Source organism: Typopeltis vanoorti, chromosome 13, assembly GCF_054136105.1.
Source record: "Typopeltis vanoorti isolate ZY-2024b chromosome 13, IOZ_Tvanoo_1.0, whole genome shotgun sequence".
In the NCBI taxonomy this organism is placed as follows: Eukaryota; Metazoa; Arthropoda; class Arachnida; order Uropygi; family Thelyphonidae; genus Typopeltis; species Typopeltis vanoorti.
This window is the reverse complement of record NC_143561.1, coordinates 96,271,436-96,290,548: the sequence shown is the minus strand read 5'-3', so window position 1 is coordinate 96,290,548 and position 19,113 is coordinate 96,271,436. Positions and strand designations below refer to the sequence as shown.

Genomic DNA, 19,113 nt, shown 5'->3' with positions numbered 1-19,113 from the left:
ATGTTGATAGTACCGATCTTTAACTCTGGTGATGTTGAGTTGGGATGTGTTTTCAGATTTGTTCCAGTAGCACTTTTCGCTGTTTTCCCTGGCGAAAACAATGGATTCCTTGTTTAACTGGGTGATGCCCCAACTGGCATAAAATTCTATCATGGTGTACCATCATTTTACATTGCAGTTTAAACCATTAAGAATACAATTTGGTCGGCTAAATCCCAAATTTCCAGCCCATCCTTGTTCGTTCAGTTTCCAGCTTGATACTTAACAGGGTGCACCATGAGAAAGTGAGGACTGGACATTAGGTCAGAAGCCTTGGTGAGTTCTTCATTCCTTAAAAGGCCTCCTCTGAGTTATGCAGGTTTGACCCTTAAGCACCTCGAAAAACAGATGATTTTAGTCTTAATTTTTCACATTTTTTTTTAAACGAAAAACCTACGAATAACAGATTATTAGTTCCGATCCAGGAATTATGCATATCTTCTCCATTAAATTAAATAGTTAATAACTATGCTGAGGAATACAATACTTACTTTGAAATCTAATGTACAGGTACTAGGGTTGTTAGGAAGTCCTGGGCCAAAACGCCACACTGTTTCCAAGTGGTTAAATAAGCGACCATCTGTACAGCAAGCCTGTCACATCACAGAAAAATAAAGTCTTGTAGTTTTATCAACTCTCAAATTATAAATCATATTGTGCTGAAATATAAATAAACATTTAAGAATTCATCATCATCATCATTTATTCATGCATTAACAGGGAAATATAGAAATATGCATATAACAAGAACTCGTGAAAATAGTCTATTAAATGAAGATGAGCCAAGTTGCTCTGTTAGGTAAAAATATCAGATAGTTCATGAGTTTCAACTTCAAAAATAAGTTTACTTATATATTGCCAAAACTGTTTTCTTGGCCATCCTCTTTCTCCATGTTTCTATAGTGGTCTGTAGAGAGCAAAAAGTGTTCCAACCACCTTAGCTGACTTTTCTAAATTGCTTCTCATAGAGGTCTTTGTTTGCTTTCTTCAAGGCATCGAAGGCATGTTGTCTCAAAGCAATTGATGATATCAACTGCCTGTTCAGTAGCGATGTTCCATGTATAAATTCCATGTATAAAAAGCAATGAACCAGATATAAATATTGCTTTGTACAGATGAATTTTTGTATTAGTGGCAATGACATTGGATTTCCAGATATTAGGCTTTTATGGAATTGAAAGCTTTGTGCTTTCTTTTCACTATGTCAGAGTATCAATGTACAAACTAAGGTACTGAAAATCTTTTACTTAAAGAGCATGGTTATTTAGTCTAATATTTCCTTCTGTTCTTTAGTTTTACTGCTGCTGACTGCCAAACCCACTCACTCACTCACTGCTGCATTTTTACATAAATTTTCTAGGTGGTTTTAGGCAGTTTGAATGTTAGTCAATTAGTTCAACATCATCCACAAAGCAAAGACTGCTTATGTGGGCTTGTCACGCCAAAGCTTCAAGAGTTATTCCATAACCATTTCCTGTGAGTCTGCATACATAGTCAAGGGTAATAATAAAAGGATATGATGCCAAAAGCATCTTTCTGAAGAGAAATAGGAAAGTGCTCAGTTATCTCTCCATTAACCATTACTCTGGTACAGTTCTACTATTACTTTATTTTCAAGAGCATGCCATAACAACTGAGAATTTTCAAACATTCTTTGTCTATGGATTGAGTCAAAGGTTTTAAAGAAATCAATGATCCTCAAACTCGGCCTTAACAGGAACTGAAAGTTGGGTTGGAATAAAATAGCAACTGCAAAGACTGGAGACTAGATATGAGAGAGCTGAAGCCAATGTGGGGAGAAAAAGCATCAGTAGTAGACCAAAGCTATCAGGAAAAAAAAATTGATTTATTAACATTCAAGAATGTGTGAACAAAGGTAGAAAAAAACTTAAGCAGAATGAGATAAGAAATATTAATAAAACAGATTGATGCCAGGAAAAGTCTAGAGGAAGAAAAAGATCTAAGTAGACAGATACAGTCTATAATGCTTTAGAAGACTGTACAACGTGACAATTGTGCAGATATGACGAATAACAACGTGGAAGAAAACTGCTGATAGGAAACTAGTAGTAATGTCAACTTAATTCTGTAGCTATCATACTATCCTGTTCGTACTTTAAGGGTATATATGTATACTAGAAAAATGAATATGATACAGCTGAGGCAACTAAAGCCATAAGTCCCATATAAACCCAGTTTTTAGTAGGTTCATCTGTTTTGCAGGATAAAATATCAAGTTTCTAGCAGGAAAATCCTTATTATCTCCACAAGAAACTAACTAATTTGCCTTCAGTTCAAAATCCTTTTATAAAAAGTTCCCTATGCCCTAGTTAAGATTCAAATCCTAGCCTCCCAACAAGGGCAAATGTCATGCCATTCTTGTGGTTGCACTACAGAGACATGTAATGGATTATTAATCAATCTTGTTGTCCTTTCCTCTGTATCATGTCAAGCAGTTTTAGGTAGCTTTTAGAGGCACATCCAGATATAAGGACAATTCATAGTGAAGAATTTATGGAGACACAACACATGCGTTTTACTTTACTTATCATTAAGAAAGTAACATTCGATGTTTCAACCTCTGTATTGAGGTCATCATCAGGAAAACATACATATGTACAGGATACAAGTTACATGACACTACACTATACAAAAGTAAGATGAATCTAAATCAGTGTTTCTCAATGTTTTTTGGATCATGCCCCACCTCAACGTCTCAAAGATTTATATGCCCCCCCCCCCCCCCCCCCCGAGCATAATAGTCAGCCAAGTTTTGAAAAGTATAATATAAATATGTGCATGTACATTTTCTAATTGCCCCCCTGTTGGGGCATACGCCCCACATTGAGAAACACTGATCTAAATGTTTGTTAATCATTTACCCTAGCCTGAATTCTGGCGGAAAAAAAAAAAAAAAAAAATCCTCTCACATTAAGATTTTCTTCTGTTTGGGGGTTGTTCTGGATACTATATAGGGTGAAGATGAGTCCTCCAAATTCTTGGAATAATTAATCCACCATTCTTGTTCAGATTTGGATGATGTTTCAGCATTTCAAAGGCTTCTTTGAATTTTTATTCAAACCACACTTTTTGGTGCAGTGTAGGGACTTGGTGCCTTTCCAGTCAATTCTGTGACATGTTTGGAGTGCATGGTTTGACAGGCCTGTTTTACCATAGTGGAGGTATTTAATATGGTGTTTGTGTTCATCTTCCCTAATTGGGATGGTGCATCCTGTTTCCCCCTATATAAGGTAGGTTACAGGCACATTGAATTTTGTAAACCCCTGGGTGGGCAAGGTATGGAAGAGCTAAGTAAGTTTCTTAATTTTGCAGGGATTTTGACGGTTGTCTTAATTTTGTTAAGTAGTGTTCTATTGATTTGTTTCAGAAATGCCTCTAACGTATGATATGGCTATGAGAATGCCATAGCCATACCATGTCTTTTTGCTTTTAATGGCATTTTTATGGAGTATCTTGTGAACGGTTTTCTTATTGTAGCCATTTTTTTTACAAATGGTTAGCTAATAATTTCAAATTCTTGGTAGAGCTGTTCTTTGGAGCAAATTGTTAGTGCTCTGTGTTTGAGGGTGCTGATGAAGCCTAGTTTTTGTGTTGGATGGTGGTATGAATTTTTATGCATGTATTGGCCTGTGCATGTAGGTTTGCAGTAGACTGTGAAGGAGAGGCAGCCTGAGGGAAGACGTATGACATGTGTGTCTAGAAAATAAAGAGAGTTATCGTTTTCAATCTTGATTGGGAATTGGATATGTTTGTGTTGTTTATTCAGGTGGCTTAGGAATGTATTTAATGTTTTGCACCCGTGGGGCCAAAAGGCAAAAATATCATTACCATATCTAAGCTAGCCTTTGGGCTTCAGGCTAGGAGAATCTAGAGCTTGTTGCTCAAAGTCTTCCATGTGAAGGTTAGCTATTGGGGGGGGGGGGGGGGGGAGAGTGGTGAGCCCATGGCCATACCTTCTTTTTGTAGATAAAAATTATTTTGCCATGTGAAAATCCAGAGCAGAGTACGTGGGCAAAGAGAGCTGTGATATCGGGCAGAAATATGTTCTGTATGAGATGAATAGTATCAGTGATCGGGACATTAGTGAAAAGGGCAGTTATGTCAAAGCTGACTAATAAATCTTCGGCGTTGAAAGTGATGTTTCTAATTTTGTTTATGAAGTGTTGTGCATTTTTTATGTAGGAGGAAAAATAACCTACCAACTCCTTGAGTGTAGCCGCTAGTTTCTTGGCTAAGTGATAATTAGAACTGTCGATACTTTCGATTATCGGTCATGGTGGTGTGTTTTTGGTTTGTGTATTTTTGGCAGGCCATAAATTCTGGGAGTGCAGGCATAATGCAGTATTAGTTTTTTGGTTGTTTCCTCTGGCCGCATGGTCACTGATTTGATTAATTCTGTTCTTTTCTTTTTACTAGGTTTGTAAGGTTGTAGTTAACCATTTGGTACGTAACCTACGTACCTGCAACCGACCTTACATGGGGGCAAACAGGACAAATGAACTTTAAATACCTCCACTATGGTAAAACAGGCCTGTCAGACCACCCACTCCAAACGTCACAGAATTGACTGGAAAGGCACCAAGTCACTACACTGCACCAAAACCTGGTTTGAAAGAAAATTCAAAGAAGCCTGTGAAATGCTGAAACATCATCCAAATCTGAACACGAATGATGGATTAATTATTCCAAGAATTTGGAAGACCCATCTTCAACCCAATATAGTAGAAGAAAATCTTAATACAAGAGAACTTTAGAAATTGTTTGATGTAGTTTTTTTCCCACCAGAGGTCTGGCTAAGGTAAATGATTAACAAACATTTAGATTCATCTTACTTTTGTATAGTGTAGTGTCATGTAGCTTGTATCCTATACATACGTATGCTTTCCTGATGATGACCTCAATACAGAAGTCGAAACATCGAATGTTACTTTCTTAATGATAAATAATTATTCTAATACGTGTCTCCATAAATTCTTCACTATGAATGCTGACCACCATGTAATCTTAAATAAAAAAAAAGATATAAGGACAAGTACAGAGTGATCAAGATGCTGCAAAACTTAGTAGGAATACATTGTGCATCATGCAGAAGCAATATCTGAGTAGGGGGGGGTCCAAACTTCATCGCCAGGGGCACTGTAAACACTAAATGCATGAAATTTGCATATCATGGAACTCGGCAGGTGCCAGGAGGGTTTAAAGGTTAAATAGTTTGACAGTGGATTTTTCCCTTCATTCTGGTAAATGTCCACAGTGATGGCACTAACTTTTCCCCATTGGGCTTTGCTCGTGAAGCTGAACTACCTAAAAAATTGCAATGCTGTTGCTGCATCCTGCAAATTTTGTCACCTGGATGTCTGTCAACGAGGTCCACTATGCTCTGCGAGGAATGATTAGTCATCTTGAAGAAACGAGATCGTGGGAATTAGACCTGGCAGAGGTTGCAAACCAATTAGTTCACAACGAGCGGATGAAGTTGCAACTGCCTTTGTGAAGTAGGCCATGAATAATAGCGTTGGTTGCTGCAATGCACATGCTGTGTCAAGACAGGTGGATGTGCCTTACACAATCTGGAAAATTCTATGGAAGAGTCTCTGTATTTCCACCCATTCAAGGTAACTGTGACATAGGATTTGCACCCGCAGGACTTTACCCACAATTTCCAGGTATGGGCTACACAAAACCTGCATGCAATCCAACAAATTCCTTTGCATTCACCCCAAGTTACTGTCTGGTGGGTTTACAGCTTCGTTTATCATTAGACCATTCTTCTTTGAGGACATTCACCAGTTAGGTCCTGCTACCTACTCAGTTACTGAAGAGCAGTATCGTGATATAATAAACAATTTTGTTGTGCTACAGCAGTGCCTGTGCATGAATTTGGTCATTTTCATGCAAGATGGGGTCCCCTCCTCATAAAAGTCGGTCCATACAGGAGGTTCTTCGAGAACATTTCATGGAAGCCAGAGTGATCAGCTGTGTGTTTTCCTCTACATGGCTGCCTCATTCACCTGATTTGATCTCCTATGACCTCTTGCTCTAGAGATTTCTCATACAGGTTTTATCCAGATCATCCTGATAACTTGCCAGCACTGAAAGACAGCATCTGTGTACAAAATCAGTTGCGAATTGTTTTTTTTTTCGGGTATGCTACAAAATGCATCCTCTGCAGTTTGCAAAGGATGCATTTTGTAGCATACTGGGAAGAGTAGCACACTGAACAATACAGCCCGTGATGCATAATGGAAGTGAATAAAAATATGTTATTTCTGATTGTCACTTTTCTCCTTCTTACACACACAGAAAACTTACTACATCTGGTACACGACACAGCACCCCTGGTGGTGAATTTCGAAACTACTTTCTTTCCCCCCCTCAGATATCGCTTCCACATGATGCATAATATATTTCCACAGTTTTGTAGCATTTGGATCACTAGGTGGCGCTCCACAAGACCTCGAACAGATACTTTAATTTTAATCATCCTGTATTACTCAATGGTAAATTGGTTTATGGTTTGTAATGTTGAAAAAGTAATGAAGCAAAAGAGACCTGATTTTTTGGTTGCTTAGGAGGCAATATTTGTAATATGTTTGTGCCAAGAAAGAGTAGAGGTTAAAATCATTCCAAGAAGAGAATTCTCATCTTGTCTGGAGAATTAAGATTGAAAGATTTTTTTTCCAGGAATAAGACAAAAATGAGAGTTTTGCTTCAGTGAGATTCTGATAACCTTGCCATCGAAATTCGATTAAAGAATGATTTTGGAGAATTTAGGACTACATAAGTAGAGTCAAGAAAATTTCTTGATTTGTATAGTGCAAAGGTTGTCAAATAAAAAAGAAATGTGTGATGTACTGTCATCAGGAAAACTGTGGAACGGATCAGAAAAAGAGCAGGTGAAAGATCAAAGCCTTGTAATATCCCAGTGTTATTTGTAAAATTTGATGATAAATATCCACCATTATACATAACATGCAATTAAAGGAAATGACTATAAGATATATGACTTAAAGGCATCTTTGTTCCAAACAAATCAAATGCCTAATTAAAGATTAATCACACGAGTTTCTCCAAACTTTTTCAATGCATCTGTTCAAATGCTGGGTGGAAAATAAGCAAAAAGAACCTAATGTGCAAGTGAACTGCTAGTAGATTGCACCATTACTCGAGAAAGAACTGAAGTCTTGACAACAGAAACTTTGTTGCCCTTTTTAGGATTGCATATGAGCTAATTTTCAGTTTATAGATAAACTTCTTGAATGGGGAAAATGAACAATAAAACTTATTTGCATCTATGATCCGAAGGAAGATTTTTCCTAAGGAAGAAGTAGAGAAAATTTTCAAGTCATTAGGGGCAGGCAGCTGACAAAAGTGGTCCTCGTTGGAGATCTAAACAGCAGAGTAGCAAATTAATTGAGCAGCTTTTACAGGTAAACTGTAGAATTAACTATACGAACTTTATTCAAACAAAAATGGAAGAGTTTGAAAACCAGGCCCAAACCTTGGAGTCTCAGTGGCAAACTCTGAAGAAAACACTGATTGATTCAGCTGGGGGGGGGGGTAACTTTACCCCAAGTTGGCTGCAAGGGCAGAAAAATAAGAACACCATGGGGACAAAAAAAAAAGTTGAAGAAGCAATGTAGGTAAAGAAGAAGACATCAAAAGTTCCTCACAAATAAGAAAATGCCCTAAACAATGTGGAGAAAAGTGTTAGAGAGCTAATACATGTAAAAGTAGTGAAACAAAAGTCATGGTAAGACTTCAGTATGAATATAGAAGATGAATATCCTAAAGGTGGCAAAATGTTCTGGAGGCTATTCAAAAAAAAATTAGGAATGGAGGAAAGAGTACTGTAAAAGGAACCTAAGATGATTAAGATGACATGAAGATAAGGATATTCTATATGTCTGGAATGATTACTTTCGAGGAATGCAAACAGGAGCACACATCAATACTTGAGGTATAAAAAGTTATCAAAAGTTACCTGAAACGTGGAAAGATAGTTGAATGAGATGAATATTCAACCCAGAAATGGAAGTATAAAAGTTTTGTGGCTATACTGCATAATTCAGTTAGAAGACCTGGTCAGAAAGTAAAATTCTAGATGGTTGGAATTCATATCCTATTTATAAAAAAAGAGACTAAAGCTGATTGTGAAAATACAGAGGAATTTCTCCACTAAGTGTGTCCAGGTAAGATTTATGCAAGCATACTTGAAAAGAAGCTGAGAAAAATTGGAAGAGACTGGCAGAAGAACAAGCTGGATTAGCTTAAGAAAATTGATAGGAGGAAGATTTAGATTGAAAGCTATCAGACAAGAGATATCAGACCAAACATATGCAAGTATTCTCCATTGATAAGTGTATTTTTTAAGGAAATTACAATGTGGACTAATATATTAATATATTATTAATATATTAGTATATTATATTCATTACAGTCCTGTAAGACTTGCCAACAATATTTTGGACACTGTCGTAGGATACTACCCTAACCTCGACAAATTTGGTTACAAGAAACTGTGCAAAATTTGGAACGCTTTCATCCTCTGTACTTCAGCCCAACAGCCAAGGATGCCTAATTTACTGCATTAGGGGATACTATTTAATAAACTTAAACAATCAACATCCTAGGATCTCATTCACATTAGAAAAATAAAATAAGTCTCCCCTTCTTAGACACTTTAATTACATGCCAGCATGATGGATCCCTAGAATTCTTCATTTACAGAAGACTCCCTCACACTAGTAGATACATTCACAAACAGTAACCACCCCAAACAGCATGGGATTATTAAAACTTTATATAACAGGATAAAATTAATCAGTTCAGATAACAGCACCCAATCCACAATGTTTTGGACACTGCCATAGGATACTACCCTAACCTCCACAAATTTGGTTGCAAGAAACTGTCCCAAATTTGAGATGCTTTCATCCTCCGTACTTCAGCCCAACAGCCAAGGATGTCCAATTTAGTGCACCATGGGATGCTATTTAGGAATTTGGGCTTACTTTCAGTTGATATGCTTCAGCCTCATTACTTAGTGTAGTGCCTACATGCACATATCATATTATATTTTGTTTCCCAATGATGGCAATTTGATTTTACTGAAATAATAGAAGTATTAATTAAATTTATTTTATAGTTAATATATTAGTCTACATGTAATTTCCTTAAAAAATACAGTTATGATCAATGGCTAAGCCTTTCCACCAGTATTCATATTCACATCTGAGACAAAAAGGAGTTCAACAGTGTCTTAAATGAAAGCAAAGTTAGATGAAAAGTGATTAATGAAGATGACAGTTAAATTTTTGTTTAGAAAGAGTGGAGTTTTGAGAATTAGAAATGCAAAAGTGTATCCATTCCCTTGTCTAACTCAAAGGTAACATTATTTTCCTTTGTTAACTCATGCTTTTCATTGCAAAGTAGAGATTCTCTGACAACCTATTTCTGAATGCAAGCCCTAACCAATTTTTCGAAAATCTTCACCACAACTCCTGAGATACTGATTGGTCAATAGCCGGATACATCAGTCTTTGCACTACCCTTGTGCAATGATTACCATGTTCTTTCCACTCCTGTGGAATCTTCCATTTTCTGAGACTCAAATTATATAGCCTGGTCAAAAGAATAGTCAGTTCAACTGAACACTCTTCTGTGCTGATATCCTACATGCTGCATCTGTACTGATATTATATTTATGAATGTAACTAAGACAAATTTAACTAACAAGTACTTATTAAAACATTTACCTTCACTAAATGTGGCCTAGCTAGGGTAACAGAAGAAGTGTAGCGTTCAACAAGAGGACTAAATCCAATTTCCATATCAGCTCTTAAATAATGAGGACTCCTTTTAGTAACTACAGAACGTGTGCACCATGGAACAAACTGCTGATAGTGTTCTACTCCTGAAACCACTTCAAATAGTTGAGTCATGGAGTACCTAGAGATTTAAAAATAATTAAATTAAATAACAGTGAAAGCCCTTCAGATATATTATAATGTCAATCATAATACAATGAAAGCCCTTTAGATATCATAATACAGTCGATGTTCACTTCTGCTAATGTGTAGAGACCACAGAAATAGCTTGTCATAACGGGAAGCTTTGCTATAGCAAAAACATTGAGAACAAAATATCATTCAATGAATGAAAAAATTTCAGCCATGTTTCATGATCATTATCAATACTTAGAGAAAATAAAATATAACAGTTAAAAATTATAACATATGACTTAATCTGTAATCACTAAAGGAAAATTAAATTACTGATGAAAAAACTTAGAAAATCGTTCCTATTTGAGTTTCATTGATGAATAAGAGTTTTACAACTTTCTTTATGCAAGCTTTCTAACAAAACTGGCTTTAATGCTTTAGTCATTTTCCAATGAGGCCTGTGTCTTGTAGAAATAGGGTGTCTCTAAAATTATGTCTCCCCCATAATATGGAAGTCTGCAGCAATAAAAAATTCAATAAAATACCTGGATACAAAAGAGAAAGAGAACACTAATCTTTTGGAACAGGTGGAAGAAAAGTTAATTTATTTTTCACTTCAGCCTTTGACATGTGGGATGGGTCTTCTTGAGAAGAAAGCCATAACTCTCTATTATTTTTGTAATAATATCAGAGTTGTAACCAAAAGAGATTAAAGTAGCTTTAATAAAAGTGCTTTTCTTTTTAGATGAGAATCTGCAGAGCACATGGTGTGTGTATATGGCCAAAAGATATGAGTATCAGTAGTGTGTAGAAATGTAAAGTTATGCATTTTGAGAAAAATAGATTACAAGCAGTGTATCCCCTAAATCTCTAGCTTCATCTATTCCAAGAAATAGATGAAGCTAGAGATTTAGGGGTGATGGTAGACAGAGAGTTAAAGTTTAGAGGACATATTGCTAAAGTACCCCATAAGATTACTTGGCTATTGAAAAACACATTAACACGTAGAGAAGGAAGTTGTTATTCCTCTTTATAAGGCTTTGATATGCCCACATCTGGATTTCTTGGGGATGAGGAAGCAGTAGAGAGGATGAGTTCAAGGAGAGGTATGACAGATTATGTAGATAGAGTAGGTCTCCTGCAATGAGTCTTTGGACTTCACGAAGGTGCACGTATAATAATAATAATTATTATTCGCAACTATATAGTAATTAACAAATAATAAGGACAAACAGCAAAAAGTCAGCTACTGGAACAAATCCTAAAACACACCCCAACTCAACATTGCCAGAGTTAAAGATCAGTACTATCAACATAAGAAGCCTGAATGGCAAAGAAATGGCGCTAAGGAACGAGATAAGTACCAGACTGACATGACTGAAACAAAACAGACAAAACTGGTGAGATCTTTCTGAGTAATAAATACAAAATGTTATATTAGACAATGACAATCAAGGAAAAGAAGCAGTAGCCATAGTATTCAACACTAAATACGAGGCTAATCTTCTTGAATGGCAGGGAGTCTCAAGCAGAGTGATGTGGACAAATATGAGAATGGGAAACTGGACAATGAGACTTATTTGTATCTATCGTCTCACAGAATGTTCTACTAAGGTAGAAGTGGAGGAATTTTTTGAAGCTTTAGAGAAAGCAACTGACACAATGAAAAAGGAAAAGTTGGTCCTTGTTGGGGATCTAAATAGCTGAGTAAGAAATGATTGTCAGACATACAAAAATATTTTGGGAAAATTTGGAGAAAAGAGCAAAGCTAATAATAATGGCAAATACCTGTTGGATTTCTGCTCAGGACATGGACTGGTTATTACTAACACCATGTTCCAACATAAAAATATACGCAAATTTACATGGAGAGAAGAGGCATGGAATAAGAAAAGTCTCATTAACTATGTTATTGTTGATAGTGATGTTTCTCCCTGGTGCAGGACACCAGAGTGTACAGAGGATTTGAAATTGGAAGCGATCACTATTTAGTCTTGAGCAGAATAAAATTAAATTTCATATTGAAAAGAAGAACATGTAAGAAAGTTTTAAAGCGAATAAAATTTGAGCAGCTCTCAAATGTGAACTGTAGACTAAAATACACAGATTATTGGATCCCCAACAAGGACCAACTTTTCCTTATCCCCTCTGTTGTTTATTATGTATATGGATCACATTATGAAGGAAAGTGTATTAAACCTGATATCAAAATTGGAGATGTTAATGTCAACACTTTGCTTTATGCAGATGATGTTATACTTTCAAATAAATCCGCTACAAGTCTGCAAGATTTCCTGAGTAAATTGAATAACTGTTGTAATAGATATGGTATGAAGGTCAGCAATAACAAGCGAAAGACAATGAAAATAAGCAGAATCACTGAAAATGTCAAGTGCGTTGCGAATGGAGAACCTGTGGAACAATTAAAACATTTCAGCTACTTAGGCACGATTTTTAGTGAAGAGGGATGGAAGAAAATTAAATATGGAAATAGAGAACAGAATCAACAAAGCTGGTAGTATGGTAGGAAGTCAATTGAATAAATTCATATGGAATAAGAGAGAAATTAGTCAGAACACTAAATTAGCTGTATACAAGACAGTGTTCAAACCAGTTTTAACTTATGGATCTGATAGCTGGGTCAGAAGTAAAACACTTGACCAAAGACTAGAGACTGAAGATATGAGAGTCCTGAGAAAGATTAGGAGCACGAACAGATGGCATCAATGGCAATCACATATTAAAAATTAGGATATTAGGAAAGAACTTGAGATTGTCAGCATCCAGGAATGTGTTAGCAGAGCTAATCTCAGGTGGTATGGTCACTTAAAACAGAATGGGCAAAGAAAGATTAGCAAAACAAGTATTCTCTGCCAGGTTGGCAGGAAAAAGACCCAGAGGAAGACCAAGATATAAGTGGATTGATACAGTAATCTTGACAAGTAACAGACTGATTTGGAGGAAAGTTGTAGATAGGAAGTTAGTAATGATGTAAAGTTTTCATGTAGTACTATCATATCCTGTACACCCCCTTGAGAGTACATGGCAGGAATTCGATGATGATGATAATTAGCTATATGGTTCACATTATGAAGGAAAGTGGCACTAAATCTGATACCAAAATTGGATATGTTAACCTCAGCTCTTTACTTTATGCTAATGAAGTTAAAATAATAAATGAATCCAGTACAAGTTGGTATAAATTCCTTAACAAAACTGAATGACTATGGTAAGATTTTGGCATGAAAATTAGAAAAAAAAAAGAAACGAAAAGAAAAGACAAAGACTATGAAAATAGGCAAGAATGTTGAAAACATGAGGTGCATCCTGAAAAGGGAACCTATAGAACAATTAAAACACTTCAGATATTTAATCATAATTTTTTGTGAAGCTGGCAAATTAAATATGGAAATAAGGCAAGAAAATAAGGAAAATAAGTAAGCTGATAAAGTGGTGAGTCAATTGAATAAATTTATAAGGAAAAAAGAAAATTGATCAAGACACTGAAGTAACTGTATAGAAGACTGTGTTCAAACCAATTTTAGCTTATAGATCTAACAGATAAGCTTAGGTGTTGATGGTTATTCATGACTTATTTTTCACGGTATTAACAACACCACAAACACTTTTATCAACAAAGATGTTTTATTATTATTATTATTATTTTTTAACGGTGTCTCCATGGAGTCAAAAGACTCATTGCGGGAGACCCGACATTGACACACTAACCATTATTTACACAATACCTGTCATATCTCTCCTTAAATTCATTCACAGTTGAAGCATTCACAACCAGTTCTGGCAAAGCATTCCACCCAATAAAAAAAAAAGAAAAAAAAAAAAAAAGAAAAAAAAAAAAACAAGCAGTTATCCAGAAGTTTTTCTTAAGGATAACCGTCTCCCAAATTTTTGGCAAATTAATGCAACCATATTTGTTAAGGTTGGGAGAATTATCCAAAGCCATTGCTGACTCAAAAAATAATCTTTCAGATCTATAACGACTCCTAAATAGCACATTCATTTTCCTCCATCTAATCCTGTGTGAAGGAGTGTCCAAAGCGTGGTCTGCCAGTGCCGACTTGCCATAGTAATAGTAGCGAATGTATCTTTCATGTTCTTCCAGGCGGATGTTCACTGATCTTCCTGTTTGCCCATAATAGGCCAAGTCACAGTCACATAGAACTTCATACACTCCTGGATGTGCTAAAGGGCGAAGTTTATCCTTAGGCGAGCGGATCAGAGTTGCCAGCTTGACATGAGGTTTGAAAGTGGTGCGAAGGCCATGTTTCAACAATACTTTGGCTATCTTTTCTGATGTACCTCTGATATAGGGAATAGAAATGGTCATGTCGTATTCTTGTGTATTAGGGGAGGGCAGAGTAATGGGCCTATGTAGTATTTTATCTATTTTATAGGGATTGTAGCCGTTGGCTAAGAACATATGGCGCAGGTATTGGAGTTCAGTGGTCAGAGCTGTATCGTTAGAACAAATGGCTCTGGTTCTGTGTGTAAGTGTTTTTAAAATGCCGTACTGCTGGACTGGATGATGATGTGATTGTTTATGTAGGTATCTTCCTGTGTGTGTAGGCTTTCTGTAAATAGAAAAAGATAGTGATCCATCTGAAAGGCGGGTGACTAATGTGTCAAGAAATGGTAAACAGTTATTTGATTCTTTTTCTACTATGAAGTGAATTTTGGGGTGTTGGCTGTTTAGGTAGGTGACAAAAGCATCCAAAGTGTCTTCCATGGGGCCAGATGGCAAATACATCATCTACATAGTGTAACCACACTTGTGGCTTGTATGTAGCTGTGGTAAGTACTTTGTTTTCAAAGTGTTCCATGTAAAAATTTGCTAACGGGGGAGAGAGGGGGGGAACCCATAGCAGTACCATTAATCTGTTTGTAGAATTCCCCCCCCCCCATGTAAAGTAACCTGCATTCATGGTAAATTGAAATAATTCAAAAATATCTGGGGGAAATTTAGACTTGATTAAATCAAGAGTGTCTAGATCAAGAGAAAATAGAAATTTTTTGGGAAGGGGAAGGATATGGTGGAATAAGATCAGGGGTGGGAGTAACAGGGTGTGAGCTGTTTCGACAGTGCATAGTCTTTGGAGTTTCCTCAACGAGCTCCGAAGACGATGCTTGTCATAGGCACCTGTCTTTGTAGACCCACAAATACTCCTTCTTAACTGAAAATTCCACATATTTTGCAACATCGCAGATCAAGACTGCATGATCACTCTCTGTAATTAGAGGCAGCATGGTCACCTTAGTTATGGATAGGTCTTTGGACTCTATGATCAGATCCATGACTCTCATAACCCAAGTCCATTCCATCACATGCTTCTTCAAGTAATTATCTCTCAGTAAATGTATAAATTCCATTTCCTTCCTGCCATTTGATCTTTCCTCCTTCCAAATCTATAGCTCCATAGCTGAAGTCCCCCTGTAATAATTACTTGACCAGCACTTATTGTACTAATGGGACATGTCTTTCATATCATCCCTGAAATCTCTCTTCAGCCTATAACAGCAAGCAACTGTATATTTTGTTCTATTAGTCTGGTGAATTTTACACCACACTGCCTCAAAAGCTACCCACTATTTTTCAGTGGCTCATATCAACTTGTGCTGTTGGGCTATAAATAATGTAGTGTATGCAGAAAGTATTTAAATGAATTTATCTGATAATAAAACTCAGATTTTAAAACCAGAGCTGAGTGCTGAAAGATAAGATGTTATCTGTAATTTGAATGTAGCTATGTGGTTCACATCTTTATTAGTGTTTTGTTGCTTGTTATTTATTTATTTATTTTGTGTGCGAACTACAGAAAATGTAAGATCATAAATATAAGTGATTAAAAGCATACATTTAAAGAAATAGACATTAAAAGAATATGGATTAAAAGCATACATTAAGAGACAAAAATGCCACTTGCATAAAATATTATACAAAAACATAAAATGTCAAATTTCACTCATCCAGTGATGATTAATATACTTTAAAGCTGTTTCATTACACCACATTAAATCTTCTCAGGTACATATATTATTAATGTCCATTAGACAGCATTGCAAAAGATGATCCATAGTTTGTGTTTCACCACATTTTGTCTGTGTAGCCCAATCTGGCCATATTCTGCCCATTCCAGAACAAAGTCTATTCAATGTCTTCCATCTTTGCCAGTCTAGATGTAAGCTGGAAGAAATTTGTTTAAATTCAGAGCCTCTGGAGCTTGTTCTTGCCACATTTTTGGCCTTGTGGCTTTTATGGAATCAACCAACAATTCCACTGAGTGAATAAAACTTTTCCTTTAGTTTAGCCTCCTATTTACTGCAACATGTCCATACAAAAGATGCTGTTCATCATTTAGTTGTTTCCGCTCATATCTACTCTGTGTTGTTCTGATATAAGGTGGTGCAATTCCAGACAGTGAGTATAGCTGGTCAATTTTTGTAGGCTTAAGGCAGCTGGTAATGTGCCGACACGTTTCATTAAAAACCTTGTCCATAATTTTGACATGTGATGATCTTTCACAAACAGGACTAGCATACTCAACTGTTGAAAAGCAAAGTGCCAGTGCAGAGGTGTGCAGTACTTGTGGACTTGCACCCCACTGAAATGATGTTAATCGGCATAGGATATTATTACATGTTTGAATTTTAGCTGCTGTCTTCTCTATGTGTCGCTTATAATTTAAGGTCCTATCTAGTGTGACACCTGGGTAAGTTGGATTTCGATAATTGACCAATTTCACGGCATTCCACTCTATATTCAACTCTCTCCTTGCCTCCCTATTATTGAGATGGAAAAGACACATTTCAGTTTTACTGGGATTTGATTTCAGTTGGTTTTCCTTATAGTAAACTGTAAGGGTTTCTAGTTCTTGTGTGAGCTTCTTCTCAATGTTATCAAAGGATTTTGCTTGATAAGCTATTGCCTGGTCATCTGCACATAAGGTTCTTGAGTGAACCACGTTAGTATATATATTAAAGGAGGGGAGAGAGCACACTTCCCTGAGGTAGACCATTTTTCTGGATATGCCATTTGCTCTTTTTTCCTTGAAAATCAACAAAGCATCTCCTGCTGAATAGCAGCGATCTGAATACCTCCACTAACCGATAGCTGTTTGTCATGCTGTAAATTTTGACTATAAGCTTTCTAAGATTTAGTGAGTCATATGCTGCTGTCAAATCTATAAATACAGCTCCTGTTGCTAATCCCCTTTCAAAGCCATCCTCAATAAACTGTGTTAAGTTTTATACTTGCAGTGCATGATCTTCCTGGTCTAAATCCTGCCTGTTCTTTTATCAGCACTTTCTCTATTTCTGGGCTTAGTCTGTTCAAGATTATCCTCTCATACAGCTTCAGCGTTGTGCATAAGAGAGCCATAGGCCTGTAGCTCTTTAGATCCTCAGCAGGCTTACCTGGTTTCAGGATAGGTATTACTTTCGTTTGTCACCATATGCTGGGTATTTTAGCAAATTTCCAACAAAAGTTGAAAAATTCTAACAGCCACTCCTTTGCCTTTTCTCCCAGATTTCTTAGTATCTCATTTCTGTTATCATCTATACCAGCAGCTTTTCACGGTTTTAAGGCTTTTAGGGTATTTTCTAGGTCCTCTTTAGTAAATGGTTCGTCGAAGAGATTATTTTCTGAATAACTTTTTTAATGTAATTTTTAGATATTTTAACTTTGGTGTTCAATTTACCATTCAGAGATAGCGGAGTTGCAATTTGGTTTGCATTTATATTAACTTCGGTTACTGCTGTTGTGGGATCACCAGATAATTTTTTGAGTAAAGGCCAGGCTTTCCTGCTACTGTGTTTCACATCTAAGCTTTTAATTTTCTCTGCACATTGTTGACTTCTTTTTTTCAGACAGTGCTGCTATAAGTTCCTGGACTGTGTCAATTGTTTCTGATGAAAATGGATTTTTATCATATAGGTCACAATATCTTTCATATATTTCCACATTGTGTTCTGTAAAACCTGGAATATAACATGTTCTACAACCTCTTGGGATGTGCCTGGTAGCAGACCATCTAATAGCTTTGATGAACTTTCCATAATTTTCTGGTATTGGTGAAATGTTGGACAAGTTTATGTCTAATTCTCTGGAGAACCGTTCCCAGATAGCTTTTTTAAAATTAAAGTGTCTTCTAAGTGGGATCTCCTTAAGTCGGACTGGTGGGAAAACTTGCAGCATTATTGGTCTATGTTGTGAACTTGAGATTGGTGCAAGTACCTGTTTAGTACACAGATTAACTATTCTATTACTAACAAATCCAAGGTCTGGGTTATATCCTCATTTCCATCTCTTCCACTGTTAAATGATGATGGCTGTTTAGGATGGTGTATAAGACTCATTTGATTACTTTCAACCCACTGTTCGACTAACTCTCCATTCTGATTTGTTTCACTATAACCCCACTGTGTGCTATGAAAGTCGCCTATAATAATAGCAGGTTTCCTTTGCGTCAAATACTGGGAAATTTCAAAAGCAAAAGTTATACTAGGTGGTTTATATACTGAGAAAACACTGATGTTACCCAGATCTATTCAAAGGATTTCTATGTTATTTTGGCTTGTGGTTAGGCATCCTGTAACCTGAATCTCCTGCCGAGTGAAAATAGCACTTTCATATTTTTCATGTGGTATTTCTTTAATGAGCTTCATTCTAGCGATTTTAGGTCTGGCTTGTTGAGGTCCTTTGTGTGTCTCCAGTAGACATAATATATCACATTTTTGTTCTTTACACATTTTTGCAATAAGATCTTCTTTTAAAGGAGAGGGCCTCTATATTGTGTCATATGATTGTTAGGGCCGGTTCCCATAAGGGCCATTTAATTTTAGCCATTGTGTCTCTGATAAAGAGGATGCTAGTAGCACTATAAAACTGTAGAAAACTATAGAAGATTGTACTGTACTGTATTATATTATACTGTACTGTAGATCGCTGGCAGCAGAATCCCCAGCTTGTAAACAAGCTGAAAGGGATCATCACATGAACACTTCAGCTATGCTTGTTATTATAGTACAGTAAATCTGGATTTAGAGAAAAATGTTGAAAGTTTATTTTTCACTTGGTTAGAGTATAATAAAA

At 36.3% G+C, this 19,113-nt stretch overlaps 1 protein-coding gene across 2 annotated transcripts in view; it reads right to left on the bottom strand.

The window, feature by feature from the left end:
- LOC150100394 (coenzyme Q-binding protein COQ10 homolog B, mitochondrial) overlaps positions 1–19,113 on the bottom strand; it is a 92,744-nt gene that overhangs the window by 47,341 nt on the left and 26,290 nt on the right. For both annotated transcript variants that reach the window (XM_090402754.1, XM_090402753.1), the window contains exons 3-4: positions 9,819–10,011; positions 531–632 (exon numbers count right to left, since the gene is read on the bottom strand). In XM_090402754.1, the coding sequence (XP_090258880.1) occupies positions 531–632; positions 9,819–10,011 (295 nt within the window). The remainder of the gene's footprint in view (positions 1–530; positions 633–9,818; positions 10,012–19,113) is intronic.